Source organism: Oncorhynchus keta, chromosome 21, assembly GCF_023373465.1.
Source record: "Oncorhynchus keta strain PuntledgeMale-10-30-2019 chromosome 21, Oket_V2, whole genome shotgun sequence".
NCBI classification, from domain to species: domain Eukaryota; kingdom Metazoa; phylum Chordata; class Actinopteri; order Salmoniformes; family Salmonidae; genus Oncorhynchus; species Oncorhynchus keta.
The window spans coordinates 30,197,150-30,216,913 of NC_068441.1; the positions used below are offsets into that span (position 1 = coordinate 30,197,150).

The 19,764-nt window shown below is 41.8% G+C and overlaps 1 protein-coding gene across 3 annotated transcripts; it reads right to left on the reverse strand.

Annotated features, from left to right (window-relative positions):
• Positions 1-1,352: 1,352 nt before the first annotated feature.
• Positions 1,353-19,420, reverse strand: LOC118378220 (protein FAM219A-like). 3 transcript variants are annotated; one of them, XM_052473684.1, is made up of 6 exons: positions 19,142-19,420; positions 6,973-7,072; positions 4,827-4,989; positions 3,871-3,954; positions 2,277-2,337; positions 1,353-1,750 (listed from the first exon to the last, which is right to left on the reverse strand). In XM_052473684.1, exons 3-6 carry the CDS (start codon positions 4,838-4,840, stop codon positions 1,592-1,594), a joined length of 318 nt encoding a protein of 105 aa, XP_052329644.1. In that variant the 5' UTR covers positions 4,841-4,989; positions 6,973-7,072; positions 19,142-19,420; the 3' UTR covers positions 1,353-1,591. The 3 variants fall into 3 exon arrangements, with proteins under 3 accessions (XP_052329644.1, XP_052329643.1, XP_052329642.1); XM_052473683.1 differs by having other exon boundaries at positions 6,973-7,075; XM_052473682.1 differs by lacking the exons at positions 1,353-1,750; positions 2,277-2,337; positions 3,871-3,954; positions 4,827-4,989 and adding an exon at positions 6,257-6,780 and having other exon boundaries at positions 6,973-7,075.
• Positions 19,421-19,764: the final 344 nt, after the last annotated feature.

A 19,764-nucleotide genomic window follows, 5' to 3' on the forward strand; every position in this document is an offset into this window, starting at 1 on the left:
TGTTCCACTGGATGTCATAAGGTGAATGCACCAATTTGTAAGTCGCTCTGGATAAGAGCGTCTGCTAAATGACTTAAATGTAAATGTAAAAATGTCCTTGGAGTTGGAAACCTAAAATATATACATGGTCAAAAGTACAGGGTCAAAAGTATGTGGACACCCACTCGTCGAACATCTCATCCCAAAATAATGGCCATTAATATGGAGTTGGTCCCCGATTTGCTGCTATAACAGCCTCCACTCTCCTGGGAAGGCTTTCCACTAAATGTTGGAACATTGCTGCAGGGACTTGCTTCCATTCAGCCACAAGAGCATTAGTGAGGTCGGGCACTGATGTAGGGCGATTAGGCCTGGCTCGCAGTCGGTGTTCCAATTCATCCCAAAGGTGTTCGATGGGGTTGAGGTCAGGGCTCTGTGCAAGCAAGTCAATTTCTTCCACACCAATCTCGACAAACCATTTCTGTATGGACCTTGCTTTGTGCACTGAGCCCTGGAAAGGGCCTTCCGCAAACTGTTACCACAAAGTTGGAAGCACAGAATCGTCTAGAATGTCATTGTATGTTGTAGTGTTAAGATTTTCCTTCGCTGGAACTAAGGGGCATAGCACAAACCATGGAAAAAACAGCCACAGACCATTATTCCTCTCCCAACAAACTTTACATTTGGCACTATGCATTTGGGCAGGTAGCTTTCTCCTGGCATCCGCCACACCTAGATTTGTCTGTCGGACTGCCAGATGGTGAAGCGTGATTCATCGCTCCAGAGAACGCATTTCCACTGCTCCAGAGTCCAATGGCGGCGAGCTTAACACCACTCCAGCCGACACTTGGCATCGCGCATGGTGATTTTAGGCATGTGTGAGGCCATGGAAACCTATTTCATGAAGTTCCCGACGAACAGTTATTGTGCTGATGTTGCTTCTAGAGGCAGTTTGGAACACGGTAGTTGTGTGTTGCAACCAAGGTCAGATGATTTTTATGAGCTACGTGCTTCAGCACTTGGCGGTCCCGTTCTGTGAGCTGGTGGCCTACCTTGCCAGACATTTGTGATTCCATGGTGTTTATGTATGTAGCTGTATTTCCTTAAATCATTTAAATGTTGTAATGCTGAAGTTGTTTAAATTTGGACATGATACACACTTAGACAACTATTCATTCTGTTCAAACAAATGTTTATTTTCCCATGCTCACAGTGCATTGGCTGTTAATCCCTCCATACGTACCGTAACAGAAACAAAGACTTTCAGGAGGACATGCAAAGGCGAAGATCTATTCCACAACAGGCAATCTTGGAAACACTGCATTCTTGAGTCCTTCTTTTGTATTCTTGGAATAAAACACAAGGACTACTCAGACAAAAAAAACCTAGTAACTCACTGGAACATAACAAACAGATGTACGCACATGTCCTACCATAGGAGTACATATTTTGTGCATTTTCACCGTTTTTATATCCACACTAATTCCAATAGACCTATTCTTCTGTTTTTTTCTCCCCCTCCGATCATTGCATTCTTTCTCCCTGTCGCCGCCCCAGTGGTGAGGTGAGCTCACTGCAGAGGGCGGAGTCATGGCGTATATTGTGGGAGGGACTATTGGATCTGGCAGGCTGAGGAGGTGGTGGCTTGGCAGCATATGCAGGTGGGGTTGACTGATTTGGGCGGGATCAGATCCAGATGTTCATCGTCAGGGATTTCGTCGAGCCGGTAACCGTCCTTCAGAAGATGGATGTTGAGATCCTGGTTGATCTGCTGCAGGGGACAGAGGAAAAAAACAATCATTTCACAATCATAGAAATAAGAACCACACATCTCATTATTGAGTTGAAATCTTACTTGTTTTAGGTACAACATACGGAACTATAAAATTGCTATGGGTCGTGCTAGTGCTAGTCGTTGTATAGTCAGTCGTACACCTAACACCAAGTAATGGTGTAAAATGATTATTGTCTCACTACAGTTTAAGGAGAAAATGACAACTAAAACACATCTATAGACAGACACATATAGACGAATATATGAATAGAAATAAATGGTGATGAAGCATTATTGATGTCAGCAAGTGCTGATTGTAATGTATGGATAAATCATGACTGATAGAAGCTCCTTAGTTATAAATTGACTAAAGTGAATGGTGGTTCAGAGATGAGATTCAGGTTACAGGATAAAGGCCATGGGAATTAACATAAGCAGGACCGTGTCATGACAGGTTATGTAGTGCCTATGACAGCTTATAACAGGGTTGAGGTGAAATTAACTGTATGTAGTGCATAGATACCTGGTCCCTCAGACATCTCACATCGGCGGAGGAGTATCCAGACATGTCAAAGTCATCATCACTGAAACAAGAAAAGATTAATAATAAGGTTCCTGGACCTCCCTAACACCAGGGGGCAACAGAAACAAGATTGATAGCAACAGTAAAAGAAGTCAAACATCCGTAAATATTACAATATTGTACTATGGTGCTTAATTTCTAGACAAAAAGAGAATACGTCTCAACTCATTTTGGGATACATTTATTTATTTATTCTTTATTTAACTAGGCAAGTCAGTTAAGAACAAATTATTATTTACAATGACGGATACTTTGTTTCAGGGTATACTCTCCCAGAAAGATTTATGAAAATCAAAATGCAGTGTTATGTTATATCTCCAGGCATCTCCCTAGTAGATAATAAGGTACCACAAAGACTGACATTTCAGAAGGATTAATTTATTCTAGCAGAGACAATCTGAAACCTTCTGCTGATCCTGACTCCAGTAATGAGTCAGGATCAGCATTCTTAATGACGCTGAACTCTATCAGACACGGACAAACTCAAGACAACAACCTCAACACAAACACGTACTGTATGCACTTTCATGTATTAATGCATGTGTTTACGTGTTTCTTAGTGTGCGTTCGAGTAAGGGCACATAACAATACAAAAGCGTGTGTGAGAGAGGAGACCGAGAACAACAATGAGAGTGAAATTGAGTGTGAGTGTGTGTAAGAGAGACAAAGAGAGAACAGAAAGAGATTAACTGAGGGAGTGAGTGTGCATGCATAGCTGGAATAAGGGAGACAAACAAGTGTCTCTCTCTCTGTGTGTTTGTGTGCGTGAGTGAGTGAGTGAGTGAGTGAGTGAGTGAGTGAGTGAGTGAGTGAGTGAGTGAGTGAGTGAGTGAGTGAGTGAGTGAGTGAGTGAGTGAGTGAGTGAGTGAGTGAGTGAGTGAGTGAGAACATTACATTATCATTTAGATGGGTGCCAGAAAGCTGGGATCAGTAAAGGAGATCCCATCGACTGAGAACATGATGGAAAACAACAACACAGGGTGGGGGACCCATGAGTGCGTCCCAAATGGCATCCTATTCCCTTTATAATGCACTACTTTTGACACAGGCCCTAATCAAAAGTAATGCACTATTAAAGGAATAGGGTGCCATTTGGGACACAAACCTTCTGTCTCACACACTACTACACTGTGCAGGGAGCACAGTAGGAGGAAGCTTTTCCTGGCAGTACAAATCACAAGCCCTTTAATCCGGCACACTGGGAGAAGATTTTCCCTCATTTGGGAATGCCTCTGCCTGCTAAGAGAGAGGCTCGGAGCATAGCTGTAACTGCATACTTTTCTCGAGTCGTGTCACTCTTTTCTGGCAGGGGCTACTCTTTCAGGCTGTATGGAATTCAGGAAAGTAGTTCCCCATGCATTGTGACAGCGCTTTAAAAGGCTGAAGGCTCACAGTGGACCTCTGGAACAGGGCTGTTGGACGCGAGTTTTAGAGAAAGTAGCCCAAGACATTAACAAGATGTGAGATTTGTTTCAATAAGGATTATTTTTCTCGCCTTGTTTACATCCCAGAGTAACATTACATTCACTGTTACCTGTCTGTGTCCAGTGTTACCAGGGGCTTCTCATCCGGGCTGGTCTGGTCTAAAGAGGAGTAGCCTTTGTTTGGCACCACCAAACTAAAGAAGATGAGAGAAGAAAGTCTTGGAGATTAGAAGCATAAAACATAGGAGGTGTGTGAAGAGGAGGTGAGAGCCACCAACCCTGTAATCAAATGTAGCAGAAGATAAATGGGGGTACTCCTCAAAGTCAAATCTTTGCGAAATTCCAGTTACTGTGGCGCCAAAATGATGATATTCTGGTTTCCTCTTCTGATCTCTTGAATACAATAGACACGTGGCTAAATCTGGGACAAAACTGTGATATTATAAATACCATGAACAAGCCTCATCAGCAGCAGCAACTGTCCTAGTCAGCCACAGCAAGGGTTAGCACTCTCCTAGCCTGGTTAGTGCGCTTTGGGGTCATCTCTGGCCTTCAGAATAATGTGGCTGCTGCCTATAAACTGGGGCTCTGGGTTTAGAGGGAGCTGCTCTACCATATCTGATAATCCACCCAGGGACTAGGATTACAGACAAAGGGAATGGGCCCCTGTTAGTGGGTTTGACTGAACCAGGCCCAAGGTTTTTCAACTAAAGTGAGTCTGAATGTATCATTCACAATCCACAAGGATACCATTTCTAAAGTCCCTGTTTGAAATATTAATGGTTTATGTTTTAAATGTTAAGTGTTATCATAAACACTGGTTGGCTGTCCCCTTGCAGGGTTGGTGTAGAAATTCTTTGAATGGCTGTTCTTTCTCTGCATATGAGTTTACAGACAAACCTTTCTCTAACTTGTTATAGAATTTCAAATTGAAGGGACTGTACAAAATGTTACAAAAGAAAAAAAGTAAACCAAGCACCAAGCTGCCGTGAAATGACGTCGGGACAAATAATAAAAAGAGCATGTTAAAAGCACAGGAAACCAATAGTGTGATCTTTATTGTTACCGTGTTCTGGCCATGACGTTGTTCTTCTTTGGTTGGTGGTTGACGGGGCTATTCTTTACTGATCCCTTCCTGGCCAGCTCTCTCTGTTTCTCTTCCAATCACAGGAGATTCCATCATATAGATGAATGAAACTGTCACCCCATTGTCATCCGGGGAGTCCTTCCTGCTCAACACACAGTACTCAACTCAGAGCCTCCAGTTTCAGTGCAGACCGAATCGTTTTGCTATCTGACGTAAAACGATGACTCAACCCCATCCCCCTTTTTCGATCTGTATCAGGTGAAATACTACTACCCTTTTCCACAATTTATTCAATTTATTTGCTTGTTCATCTGCTTTTTATTTTATTCATAAGAATGTGTTCTTAACTGACTTGCCTGGTTAAATAAAGGTAAAATAAATAAAATGTAGTGCAGGGATGGGCAACTTTGATGGGGGTGGGGGCCACAAAATCTGAACTCATCATGAGGGGCCGTAGTTGCTCACGGGTCTGCAATTCTATTAATTTTCCGATGGGGAGAGCAAAATTAACTGTTTTACAGCAAATTTCCTACAATTATACACATTTTGAGACTGGCTAACAAAATCAATGGGGCCCCTTGGCTGGTAATTCAGCTATGATTACTCAATTTAGACAGCTGTCTGCTAGACTAACTTACCAAACTAAAATTGTTAAGCTGACATGGGATAATTGAGTGGCTGTCAGTGACTGACATAACATGAGAAAAACTGCTGACGCACAACCAAATTCTAACTTGCAACAGTTAGTCATCGACTGAGTAAAACAATTAAATAAGTTGCCCATTCCTGCTTTAGTTGGTCTATAATTTATTTGTTAACATTCAGGTCTATAACTACCTTCCACCTGAAAATGACTCAAATCAATATAAGTAGGCAACTGCACTGCAACACTGGTTGTGCTGACACAGAACACTGTAGTCATTGAAACCTCATATAAGCCTAGCCCTACTGGAGGGGCATGCCAGTAGTTATTGTAAACTTTGGGCTTGACCTCTATATGACTTCCATACTGTGGCATGTGTGATTGGAATTCCCCTGCAGTGCAGTAAAGAATAACCAAGCTGCCAAGAGATGATTGTGATGCAAAGCCCAATTACCATAAACCTGACACTTTATTTACTTAATCTCTGAAGCACAGTGCTGCTGACCAACTGAGTGCAGGAGAGACAGAGGGAGGGAGATATGGTTATGGGATTGGAAGTTGTCACCTCATTGCTCTTTCAAAGTTGTTGCCCCAGAATACAGTGAGTAAATTCAGCCTGCCACTGCTAGACTGTCAATCAAAGAGGATCTTTGTGGCTCCAGCAGAATCTGGGTATTGGCTTTGGCCAATAAACCCCAAACAACCATAGCAATGCTCAGGAAGATAAATACACTAAAACTTTATTCATGGAGGAAACAGCCCAGATATTCATATTCAACTATGACAATATCAGTCAGTAACTCAGAACCTATTTCGACAGCTCTATGCCGAAACATTCCACACAGCTCTATGGCGAAACATTCCACACAGCTCTATGGCGAAACATTCCACACAGCTCTATGGCGAAACATTCCACACAGCTCTATGGCGAAACATTCCACACAGCTCTATGGCGAAACATTCCACACAGCTCTATGGCGAAACATTCCACACAGCTCTATGGCGAAACATTCCACACAGCTCTATGGCGAAACATTCCACACAGCTCTATGGCGAAACATTCCACACAGCTCTATGGCGAAACATTCCACACAGCTCTATGGCGAAACATTCCACACAGCTCTATGGCGAAACATTCCACACAGCTCTATGGCGAAACATTCCACACAACGTGGTAAAGGAATAATGTTCCAGAGATACAGTTCATGGCACAGAACAATTGCATCACTTCAGTGCATCTGGCAGAACCTGCCTTTCTACATGGTTCATGCATGAAGTGCTGCATGTGGCCTAATAGGAAGAAAAGCAATATCAAAACATGAAGGTTCAATCCCACTCTTGTATACACCCATCAGAAATATGTATTGTGCTCACTCACAGAACACAGCGTTGTTGCAAAATAATAGATGAACTACTGACTGAGAGAATTACTTAATTAACTAATTAAAAGGGATACTATGGAGATGCTATAATAAGGCTCACCTATTTTCACTTGCAGTGGGGAGGGCTTGTAGTTCATGGCCACCGTCTCACCTTCTCTCGTGTCAGAGTCGGCCTCAGAGGTGTCGGATGTTGCTGGGTCCTGCTGCAGAACAAAAACAGATGATACTTTTCCCATGTTTGATAAGGACATTTTCTATTAGATGTGTTCACATTTCAAGATTTGCTGTGGTTGTTTTACATTTGACCCCTACAGCACAAATCAGCTTCCATAAACAACAGCCCTATTTGCAATTCCAAAAGAGGCAAACCATTGCAGCATAACAGGTGGAAATAGGGGGGGGTTATATTTTACTGTTTAGGTTAGGCTCTGCTCACGTGAGGTGAAAGCCGGTGACAGAGGCCACTGTTCAGTGTGTGTACGTGTATATGTGCCTGCCTGTGACTCTGCTAGGTCAGTTGCCACTGCCAGAGCACTCTACTGGCGAGGCTGAGCTGGGAGTAGGCCAGTGTGGCTTTCTGTGAGTGACAGCACCCGGGGGTCTGTGACAGAACAGAAGGTATCCCTTTTGGAGCTCCAGTGGTAAGAGAGGGAAGTACATCCCAAATGGCACCCTATTCTCTAAAAAAGTGAATTACATTTGAGTAGTGCACGATAAAGGGAATAGGGTGCCACTTGGGACACAGACAAGAACTGCTGGGTGGTTGAGGGTCTGGTTGGCTGACTGGTCGGCCTACACCACTGACAGAGCCCCGCATTATGTTCACCAAAAGCCCTGTTACAGCCAGCTAAAGTAGGCCGGAGTGGAGAACCCACATGGGCGAGGCCTGCAAGGCAGCCTGATAAAAACGCTGCATCCTCTCCAGGGAACTAACTGGCTGACGGGTTGAAACAACAGACCACTAACAACTGGCACAGCAGGCAGGGCCTGAAACAACAGACCACTAACAACCGGTACAGCAGGCAGGGCCTGAAACAACAGACCACTAACAACCGGCAGGGCCTGAAACAACAGACCACTAACAACTGGCACAGCAGGCAGGGCCTGAAACAGACCACTAACAACCGGCACAGCAGGCAGGGCCTGAAACAACTCCCTCCCTTGCAGTTTTCCCATTCTGCTGCCTTCAGTTTAACAAGCACAGTTTATTACATTTAAACAGGTACTGTGTAGAGTCTACACTGTAGACAGACATGTCATTAAGCAATAGCCTCCATTTTGGGATTTTATTAGGATCCCCATTAGCTGTTGCAAAAGCAGAAGCTACTCTTCCTTGGGTCCACACAAAATATGAAACATAACATAGTGCATTCGGAAAGTCCAGACCGCAAATTTTGTTACTTTACAGCCTTATTCTAAAATTGATTAAATGGTTGTTTTTTTCTCGTCACCAATCTACACACAATCTACACCCTAATGACAAAGCAAAAATAGTTCTTTTTCTGTACAAATGTATATTAAAATATAAACTGAAATATCACATTTATGTAAAATTAATAAACAAGAACAGCTCAAGGACAGAACTACATCAAACAATGTTTTAAAGACACACGTAGACTAGACATCAATACATACACAAACTATCTAGGTCAAATAGGGGAGAGGCATTGTTTATTTTATCTTTATTTAAATAGGCAAGTCAGTTAAGAACAAATTCTTATTTTCAATGACGGCCTAGGAACAGTGGGTTAACTGCATGTTCAGGGGCAGAATGACAGATTTGTACCTTGTCAGCTTGGGGACTTGAACTTGCAACCTTGCGGTTGCTAGTCCACCGCTTTTTTATACATTGGATAAAAGTAGAGACGCAGAGATACAAAATGGTATATCAAACACTACAGTTGAGGAACAATGGGAAAGTAATTTTGCTTTGAAAGTTGATAAACTTTTGAGAAAATGGCCTTTGAATGTTTTAGTACTACTACTGGAGAGCCCTTCTTTGTCTACACCCATTTAGCATTGTTCACACCCTCTTAAGCTTTAGCCAAACCCATTTCTTTAAGGGTTGATCAGAGCGTTCTGCAATAACAACAGCAGTCAAGCACACCTTTAAAGACGTTTATTATACACAGATTCAAAATAGCTATAGATAACAAATATGTGTTTTGTGGTTGTGACTCTTGACCATTTATTTTGAGACTGTTCTTAAGTCAGAAGAATTTGGAGTGAGTTAGAAGATTTTATTTGAAAATGAACTACTATTAAAGTTAATTTGAAAGACTGATATTATGTTTTATTTTGATCAAAATGATATGGACCCTGAATTAACTTTTATTGTTAGTTTATTTTTAATGGCAGATTCTTTATCCATAAAATGAAGTGGGCAGAGAACAAACCCCTCTTCACACTGTTTAAAAGATAGAATTGAAATATTATTTTGAAATGATCAGTAAGTGTAAAAACAAAAAAGCAAAATGTACCATAAAAAATTGATGTTATGTCCCAGCTAACAATGACCTGCTGGTCCGCCAGAGTTTTTTGGGTGGCACACAGTTAGCAGCTTGCAGCGGTCGGGCCTCCGGCAGCAGCAAGCCGATAGTCGGCAATGGCTCATCTGTCCACTACTGTTCTTGAGCGGCAAGCCACTATGCTAGGTGGAGGTCTGACCTTTAGTGGAAGAACTTCGGCATGTCGATATGCGGACCGTGGTGTGTGATCTGCTGTAACACCTTCTCATAAATTGAATACGTACTGCTACTATTGCTGAAAACAAATATATATATATATACATACATACACACACACAGTTGAAGTCGGAAGTATACATACACCGTCGCCAAGTACATTTAAACTCAGTTGATCACAATTCCTGACATTTAATCCTAGTAAATTCCCTGTCTTAGGTCAGTTACGAATGTAAAATGTCAATAATAGTAGAGAATTATTTATTTCATCACATTCCCAGTGGGTCAGAAGTTAACATACACTCAATTAGTATTTGGTAGCATTGGCTATAAAATGTTTAACTTGGGTCAAAACTTTCAGGTTGCCTTCCACAAGCTTCCCACAATAAGTTCAGACTGCTCTTACTCCCTCATTTTTCAGAATACAAGCCTGAAACAATTTCTTAAGACTGTTGACATCTAGTGGAAGGCATATGAAGTGCAATTTGAGATCTAAGTCAATGGATAATGTAATGACATTGAATAGAAAACTACAAAAAAAGTGGAATTCTACTGCCTGAATGGATTTCTCAGGTTTTCACCTGCCAAATCAGTTCTGTTATACTCACATACATTAATTTAACAGTTTTGGAACCTTTAGAGTGTTTCTATCTAAATCCACCAATTATATGCATATCCTAGCTTCTGGGCCTGAGAAGAAGGCAGTTTAATTTGGGCACGCTATTCATCCAAAATTGCAAATGCTGCCTTTGAAAAGGAGACGCTGAAGTGTTTCAAGAGGTGCCACACAAGTGTTATATTCAGCCCTTGGCTGAAGATTACAATTCAGAGAAATATGTTTTCAATGATTGAGGGTGATAAGTGGTCGGCAGAGGGGCCTAATTGTGCACTCCTCTTTCTAAAACACTTTAGAAAACCCCAGTACAGAAACTTCACGTTTATAGTGCACAATTCTAGAGCATATGACTCCTACCTGCTTTTGAACCCCTTGATACAGCAAGGCATTGCACCCAGTATCATAGCTCAAGGTAGTAAAATCTTGTGTTTTGTAGACCCCGCCTTCAACCAGAGATACATTGACAGTTTAAGCTTCTTACCCATGAGATTGGCTCAAATGCCAGAGGCCTTGAGTTTTGAAAACTCTGTGAAAGGCTGGTTCCCCCACTTCTTCACATCTGAGGAGAATCTACATTATATCGGATCTGATCCCAGCCCCGAAATGTACGGGTGTGATCAAATGTCTCCCAAAGAGCTAGAGAGATTCCTGACGTGGTACGAGACAGAAAGACATAGCACCTTTGATTTCCATAAAGAGATGGAATCATACTGTGACAATGATGTGGTTATACTTCGTGAAGGATGCCTCAGATTCAGAGAAGATGTTATCAAAGATGCAGGCATTGACCCCTGTAGTTGTACAACTATTGCATCGGCATGCATGAAAACCTATAGTACACACTTTCTACCTACAGCCTCTATAGCTATCCCCTCGCCTGACAACTACCGACGCCAATTCAAGTCATACTCTAGTGGGTCCATTCAATGGTTGGAGTACCTGGCCCAGGATAAAGACATGATTTGAATTTTGAATAGGGGTGAGAAGGTGTTTGGGCCTTATCATATAGATGGATACACACAGATTGACAGTGTTGAGACAGTGTTTGAGTACAACGGTTGTTTCTTCCATGGTTGTAAATCTTGCTTTGTGCCCAAGGACGTGTGTCCTAACCCAAAATACTTTTGGGGAAATGAACCAAGAGTTTCAAGACAAATTGGAATCTTTACAGGCTACTTACGGGTTAAAAGTGAATGTGATGTGGGCGCATGAATGGATCGCACTCAAAAAGTCTGATCCTCATGTTCAAGCCTTCCTTTCCAGCTTTGACACACCAGAACCCTTGGAACCACGACAGGCCTTGTATGGAGTACGTACCAATGCTTTGACATTGAGGTATGTAGCGCAACCTGACGAGACAATAGGATATGTAGATTTTACATCACTTTATCCTCAGGTAATGAGTTCCTCATGCTATCCTATGGGGAATCCTGAAATTATTCACCGCGACTGACTTACCCCAAATCTATTTTGGTCTGATCAAAGCAACGGTCTACCCTCCTAGGGGTTTGTTAATACCAGTGTTGCCTTACAAGGGACCTCAAGGAAAACGTTTCTTTCCCCTTTGTCGCACCTGCAGTGAAAACAACAACCAGGAAAACCCTTGTGATCACTCAGAGAATTCAACTGTCAAGGCTCTTTCTTGATCTAAGGCTCTAGAGATGGGGTATAGTGTGGCCAAAATCTTTGAAGTGTGGAACTTTTCCAGGAAATCAGACACTTTTTAAAGAGTACATCAAGACCTTCTTGAGATGCAAGCAAATGGCTTCAGGCTATCCTGCATCGGTCACAGATCAAGAGAGCAAAGACAAGTACATTCAAGACTATTACGACAGAAGGCATACTTCTTGACCATGACAGAATAGAGGTCAACAAAACCAAAAGAAATGTCGAAATTGTACTTAAAATCTTTGGGGGAAGCTTTCACAGAGATGCAATATGCTAACAACGTCAATCATTTTAAAGACCCCGAAGGATTGTTGGAATTTGTTTTTTCGGACCAATAACAAATTTCACATTTTTCATTATTGAGTCAAGACATTGCCCTGGTGCAATGGAGATGTAACAAGAAGTGGGTTCTACCTCCGGGTAATGTAAATGTGTTTCTTGAAGCATTTACCACGGCCTATGGCTAACTTGAACTGTACAAGGAGCAGCTTCAGAGGTGGGTTCTGTACCATGACACAGACTCTGTGGTCTATGTAAGCAAACAGGGTGATTGGAACCCCCCACTTATCAACTATCTGGGTGGTTTAACGAGTGAACTCTAAGATGGTGACCATATCACTGAATAGTGCACCTGTGGTCCGAAAAGCTATGATTTTAGGACTAAAGACAATCACGTGGTGTTGAAAGCCAAAGGTGTGACTCAAAACTATGAAAATGCCTGCCTATAAACTTGGAATCAATCACACGCTTGGTCGAGGGGTTCATAAACGATCGGAATAGTGACTTGGAGATTTTGAGCTCCAACAAAAAAAATTGTTAGGGATAAAAAGGGCTTCCATCTAAGTTCCGGCGCCGACAGAGATGGCCGCCTCGCTTCGCGTTCCTAGGAAACTATGCAGTTTTTTGTTTTTTTTACGTGTTATTTCTTACATTAGTACCCCAGATCATCTTAGGTTTCATTACATACAGTCGAGAAGAACTACTGAATATAAGATCAGCGTCAACTCACCATCAGTTCGACCAAGAATATGATTTTCGCGACACGGATCCTGTGTTCTGCCTTTCAACCAGGACAACGGAATGGATCCCATGCGGCGACCCAAAAAAACGACTCCGAAAAAGAGGGAAACGAGGCGGTCTTCTGGTCAGACTCCGGAGACGGGCACATCGTGCACCAGTCCCTAGCATTCTTCTCGCCAATGTCCAGTCTCTTGATAACAAGGTTGATGAAATCCGAGCAAGGGTAGCATTCCAGAGGGACATCAGAGACTGTAACGTTCTTTGCTTCACGGAAACATGGCTCACTGGAGAGACGCTATCGGAGGCGGTGCAGCCAGCGGGTTTCTCCACGCATCGCGCCGACAGAAACAAACAAACAAATCTTTCTGGTAAGAAGAGGGGCGGGGGCGTATGCCTTATGGCTAACGAGACATGGTGTGATGAAAGAAATATACAGGAACTCAAATCCTTCTGTTCACCCGATTTAGAATTCCTCACAATCAAATGTCGACCACATTATCTACCAAGAGAATTCTCTTCGATTATAATCACAGCCGTATATACCCCCCCCCCAAGCAGACACATCGATGGCTCTGAACTAACTTTATTTGACTCTTTGCAAACTGGAATCCATTTATCCGGAGGCTGCATTCATTGTAGCTGGGGATTTTAACAAGGCTAATCTGATAAGATGTTTTTAACTTTAATCATCAACAAAGGTTCCAACCGGAGAATTTCATTGTCTGGAGAAAAGCATTGGAATGGGAGCTGAGGCTCTCTGCTCTCTGCCGAGGCTCTCTGCCAGACCACTCACTAAAAGAGCTCCTATGAGCCCCTCCTTTATAGTAGAATCCTAAAACCAGTATCTAAAGACGGTGAAATCTAGGGGAAGCCCTAGGAAGTGCAAGCACATCCATAACAGGGATTTCAATAGGCACTGTTTTGAAAATCGATTTCTCACTTCCTGTTTGGATTTCTTCAATGGGTTTTGTCTGCCATATGAGTTATGTTATACTCACATACCTCATTCAAACCATTTTAGAAACTTCAGAATGTTGTCTATCCAATACTAATAATAAAATGCATATATTAGCATCTGGGACTGAGTAGTAGGCAGTTCACTCTGGGCACGCTATTCATCCAAAAGTGAAAATGCTGCCCCCTATCCCAAAGATGATAACACACAGAAATACGAGCCTTAGTTCATTAATATGGGCAAATCCAGAAACTATCATTTCTAAAACAAAGCATGTATTTTTTCAGTGAAATACGGAACCGTTACGTATTTTATCTAACGGGTGGTATCCTTAAGTCTAAATATTGCTGTTACATTGCACAACCTTCAATGTTATGTCATAATTATGTCCAATTCTGGCAAATTAATTATGTTTTTTGTTAGTAAGAAATGGTCTTCACACAGTTAGCAACGAGCCAGGCGACCCAAACTGCTTGCACTGAACACAAGTAAAGTGACACAATTTCCCTAGTGAAAAGAAATTCATGTTAACAGGCAATATTAACTAAATATGCAGGTTTAAAAATATATACTTGTGTATTGATGTTAAGAAAAGCAAAGATGTTTATGGTTAGGTACACATTGGTGCAACGACAGTGCTTTTTTCACGAATGCGCTTTTTAAATCACCCATTTGGCGAAGTAGGCTGTGATTCAATGATAAATTAACAGGCACCGCATCAATTATATGCAACGCAGGACAAGCTAGATAAACTAGTAATATCATCAACCATGTGTAGTTAACTAGTGATTATGTAAAGATTGATTGTTTTTTAGAAGATAAGTTTAATGCTAGCTAGCAACTTACCTTGGCTCCTTGCTGCACTCACGTAACAGGTAGTCAGCCTGCCACGCAGTCTCCTCGTGGAGTGCAATGTAATCGGCAGTCTATATAAGGTCCCACAGTTGACAGTGCATGTCAGAGCAAAAACCAAGCCATGAGGTTTAAGGAATTATCTGAAGAGCTCTGAGACAGGATTGTGTCGAGGCACACATCTGGGGAAGGGTACCAAAACATTTCCGCAGCATTGAAGGTCCCCAAGAACACATTGGCCTCCATCATTCTTAAATTGAAGAAGTTTGGAACCAACAAGACCTCTAACTCAATGACATATATACTTTTTTACATTGTTTGCAAACTGATTTGTGACACGTATTAATGCCAAAATAACATGTAAAACAGGCAACATGGGTCGCTACTGGTGTGCATTAAGGTGTCTAATAGAATTAACGGCAAAAACAAATGTAGACTTATGTATGCATTACTAAAGCTTCCAGAATATTTTTTGCGAAGATGGAGGCGCGGTGGCTTCAAAACATCGCAAGATGGGCTAATGCATGAAATAATCAAAGAAATCACAAGAACGTCAGCAATATAGGTATTATTATTATATTATATATATTATTTGATATATACATCCAATTATATGACAGTCTAGGCACACTATTTTACCTTTATTTAACTAAGCAAGTCAGTTAAGAAAAAATTCAAATTTTCAATGACAGCCTAAGAACAGTGGATTAACTGCCTTGTTCAGGGAAAGAACTACATTATTTTTTACCTTGTCAGATCGGGAATTCGATCTTGCAACCTTTAGGTTACTAGTTCAACGCACTAACCACTAGGCTACTTGCCACCCCACTATACAGTACAATTGCCTGGCATATTTGTATGGATCATTCAATTAATTTTACTCTGGATGTATGCAAAATGTTAGAAAATTGGTACTCAGGCTAGGGAATTGCACTAGCAGCTTAAACTTTTAATTTCTCCCCTATTTTAAAAAGTTGTATAGCGTTATCAATACATTAATACAATATTTCTTATCAATAGTTTATCTATTTGACACAATGCCTGTACCTTACAAGACTGTGAAATCCAAGCAGGCAACGTTTCCTATAGTTAACGTTATTAGCTAGCTAGCTAACTTAGCTAATGTGGTGTCGCCATGCTGCATGCACAATTGCAACATTGTAGTAACATTGCTAATAATATGCAGAGTGACTGTTTTTCTTACTAATATATTAATGACATCTCAATAGTCTACACTCTTAGAAAAAAATGTTCCAAAAGGGTTCTTTGGCTGTCCCCATGGAGAACCCATTTTGGTTCCAGGTAGAAACCACCTTGGAAAGGGATCTACCTGGAACCAAAAGGGTTCTACCCTTTTAGGTTCTATATAGCACCTTTTTTTCTAAGAGTGTACAGTGGCTTCCTCTTTGTGTCCCCTGTCCCGGAACTGAACAGGTGAGAGGCAAATGCAAATGCCTGGTTGCTGTCATCTATAGTTTGATTTTCAGAACATTGCAGATGAAGGAGAGAAGACAAGCAGACAAAGCGACTGACTGATTGACTGTAGACTATTGAGATGCATTCCTAGTGGTGCATGAAACAAATTTATGTGAAATATGTCTGTTTTGTATCAGAGTCAAATGCTCTATCCCAGCCGAAGGCACCTGCGGCAAAGGCTGACAATGCTGTCAGCAAGAAAAAGGTATGTACATTTAGCAATCCATATTAGCATTAGGCAAGCCAGATTTAGCTTGTCAAAAACCTGTGCTAATGTTGCTATTATTCTATGGCTATACCAACCTAATAAGGTAAATGTGGCGGTTACTGTTTGTGTTGGCCAGGATGAGGAAGATGGAACAGAGATGGTTAAAGGAGGAGATGAGTGGATACAAGGAAAGACTGATCAAGCCCCCTGACCAACTGAATCTCACTGAAGCGGTGACTATAGCTGGGTTGCGTCACAAATGGTATATAGTGCTCTACTTGTGACAAGAGCCCTGGTAAAAAAGTATTGCACTATGTAGGGAATAGGGTGCCATTTAGGATCTGGTGTCAGGAGACTTTACGTGGCACCTATCAAAATGCCATTGAATCAAAAAGGATGAACAATGTAGTTGGGATTAATTCATTTACAAGTTTTATGCAAATGCTCAGAAGCTGTTTGTCACTTAACCAGGAGTTGAAAGAGGAATTCATCATGATCCTGACTGAAAACAACCCACAGGATCCTCAGAATATTGTCTGTTACAGCTTCAAGGTAAAGTATTGCAGTAACCTCCAGCCTAATCCATGATTAAGTGAACAACTTCTTTCTTCTTGGGTCCATCATATAATGGATATTAATGCAAACAAACAAGATTTTCAAGTGACTTTGCATGGTGGAAATATATGAGCATTGTCCAATACAAATGCATGTGTATCATTGTCTTCTCTCAGGAGTGTTCTTGCAAAACATTGAGGGATTTTAGTCTCCATTTACCTTTGTTTCATCTGGCTGTGAACACATTGGACAATAGTGCAATATTGCATACAGAGTTTTTAAGGAGACATACAAACACGTCTGCTGAAATGTTTGAGGCCTACTTGGATATACCTGGGCACCCTACTCTGCACTGGGGAATTTTCTGAGCAGACCTACAGCACCTACTGCTGCTTTCATCCTTCCACTTGACATTGTGGGCGGTAGGGTAGCCTAGTGGTTAGAGCATTGGACTAGTAACCGAAAGGTTGCAAGTTCAAATTCCTGAGGTGACAAGGTACAAAATCTGTCGTTCTGCCCCTGAACAGGCAGTTAACCCACTGTTCCTAGGCTGTCATTGAAAATAAGAATTTGTTCTTAACTGACTTGCCTAGTAAAATAAAAATTGTGCCTTCCACTTGACATTGTGCCCTGGATGTTTTTGGACTACTGACAAACTTGAACTCCACTTGTTTTTACTCTTTATGACTCTCCCGTGTCCCAGTGTAGCGGTTGCCACCCTCCCGGCTTTCCACCGACCTGTAATGGAAACTACATCCCCTCTAAGATGCTTCTCTCTTGGCTATCATACTGGTAACACAGCCTCCATCGCGTTGCTGTTGGGCCACAGCATTCAATCGCATTGAGTTAGTCGCCGCTCTCACCTTGTTGTTGTTATGCTGGAGAGTTGTGTCAATCTAACTGACTATCATACTGTGTGGATTGATTGACTTTGTGCTTATTCCTCGACAACCCATTTTATTTGTGTGGATTTTAACAGAATTGTTACAAAATGGCATCTACCACTTTCCACCATATGGGGAAACATACTTTTTCCAGATTGGCAGCAACCAACTTCAGAGACTACGGTGAACGTTTCATCCCATGTAGGAGCTGCACCTACTTTTCACAGTTATGGGATAATATTGTCTGGCCAAATTTCCAATGTGGAAACTGTCAGCTTATTGAAGAATATATGTCTGAGCTGGACATCCACAGTATACAAATAGAGACATTGCAGCGTGTCCTGGATAGGTCCCACTCTGAAATGGCTTTGGGGGTCCCATCCTGCTGACCAACAGTTTCACCCACCTGCATCCATCGATTACTGCTCCTTCATCCTCTACCCTGTCTCCAGCACAGGGGGTTTGTACCACAAATACTACAGCTGGCTCTGGTCCATCGGGCGAAAGAACGGCCGGACCTCCCCGGCTGTTTCACCAGCTGTCGTCATCGGCTGCTCTATGGTGAGAAACATCTTGGTTCCCAGTGCAAAAACCCTGTGCTACCCAGGAGCACGAGTACATTACAAGGCTGCTTCCGACCATTCTACGACAGATGCCAGGAGCTGACAGTGTCGTAGTCCATGTGGGGTCAAACGACATCAGGAGGGCTAGCTCTGAACTTCTGAAAATGGATTTTAAAGAATTGATTCTAGCATTGAAAGATTCCAAAAAGGGGCCAATAATTTCAGGTCTGGTACCATCGCTGGGCCGCGGATGTGAAAGATTCAGCAGACTACTGGCATTACACATCTAGCTAAAAGATTAGTTTAGCTCTGTTGGAGTCACTTTTATAGATAACTTTGACACCTTCTGGAAACAGAAGACACTCTACAGGAATGACGGAGTCCATCCAAATCATCTTGGCTCCTGGACTCTGTCCAGGCATTTCAAGGCTGCATTGAGACAATGACTTAAAATGACCCAAGACCAGCTCAGTTAATCCCTACCATTTTGGCAATGAGTTGTCATAATGCTGCATCAAATGTACATCATCCCAGGGGCGTTGGGAGACGCAATGTAAGTAACTTATGTCCCCTTAACTGCCCTGAATACCTCTGTTGACCCTTCAGCTATTGTATGCAGTAATCATGTGCCTATGAACCAGAGTTACACTGTTAGAACTGAAGCGTTGTGTCCTAGTAGGAAGTCCACTGTGTGCAGCTTACCGTGCACATCAGCTCCAGTATAAATAAAATGAGCAAGTCTACTTCTGATAAGCTTCCCAGTAACAAAAGCTGAAGAACATACGTACATCCAGGTACTTTCCACAGGTGCTGGAGTTGTAGGCAAACTCATGGAAAACAGAAAGGAAAACTCTGCACACTGCTGCTCCATGCTCCCAGGTGATATGTATTAACAACATTTCAAAATGTAACGAAATTAGTCTTCCTCTGACGAGGAGTATGACAGATCGGACCAATGTGCAGCGTGCTAAGTGTTCTTAATTTTTTATGAAAAGACACTGAACACGAAAATACAAAATAACAAAGTGAAAGACATAACCGAATACAAAACAGTTCTGTCTGGTGCAGACACACAACAGAAAATAATCACCACAACTAAAATGGGGAAAACAGGCTACCTAAGTATGATTCTCAATCAGAGACAACGAATGACACCTGCCTCTGATTGAGAACCATCCCAGGCCAAACACATAAATACTACATAGAAAAAATAACATATCCTACCCACCCCAACTCACGCCCTGACCAAACTAACACAAAGACATAATAAAGGAACTAAGGTCAGAACGTGACAAAAACTTTCTTGTAACAGATGACATTTATATTCTGACTATTTATGAAACTTACTTAGATAATACCTTTGATGATACAGTGGTAGCAATATATGGCTATAAAATATACCGAAAAATAC

Excerpts from the sequence above, each read along its gene's own strand:
- LOC118378220 (XM_052473682.1), bottom strand. The coding sequence starts at position 19,252 with ATGTTGTTAATACATATCACCTGGGAGCATGGAGCAGCAGTGTGCAGA. Across the intron at positions 7,076-19,141 it reads CCTGTGGAAAGTACCTGGAT|CAGGACCCAGCAACATCCGA; the intron begins GTACGTATGTTC and ends TTTGTTCTGCAG. Across the intron at positions 6,781-6,972 it reads CCCACTGCAAGTGAAAATAG|GCCACATGCAGCACTTCATG; the intron begins GTGAGCCTTATT and ends TCTTCCTATTAG.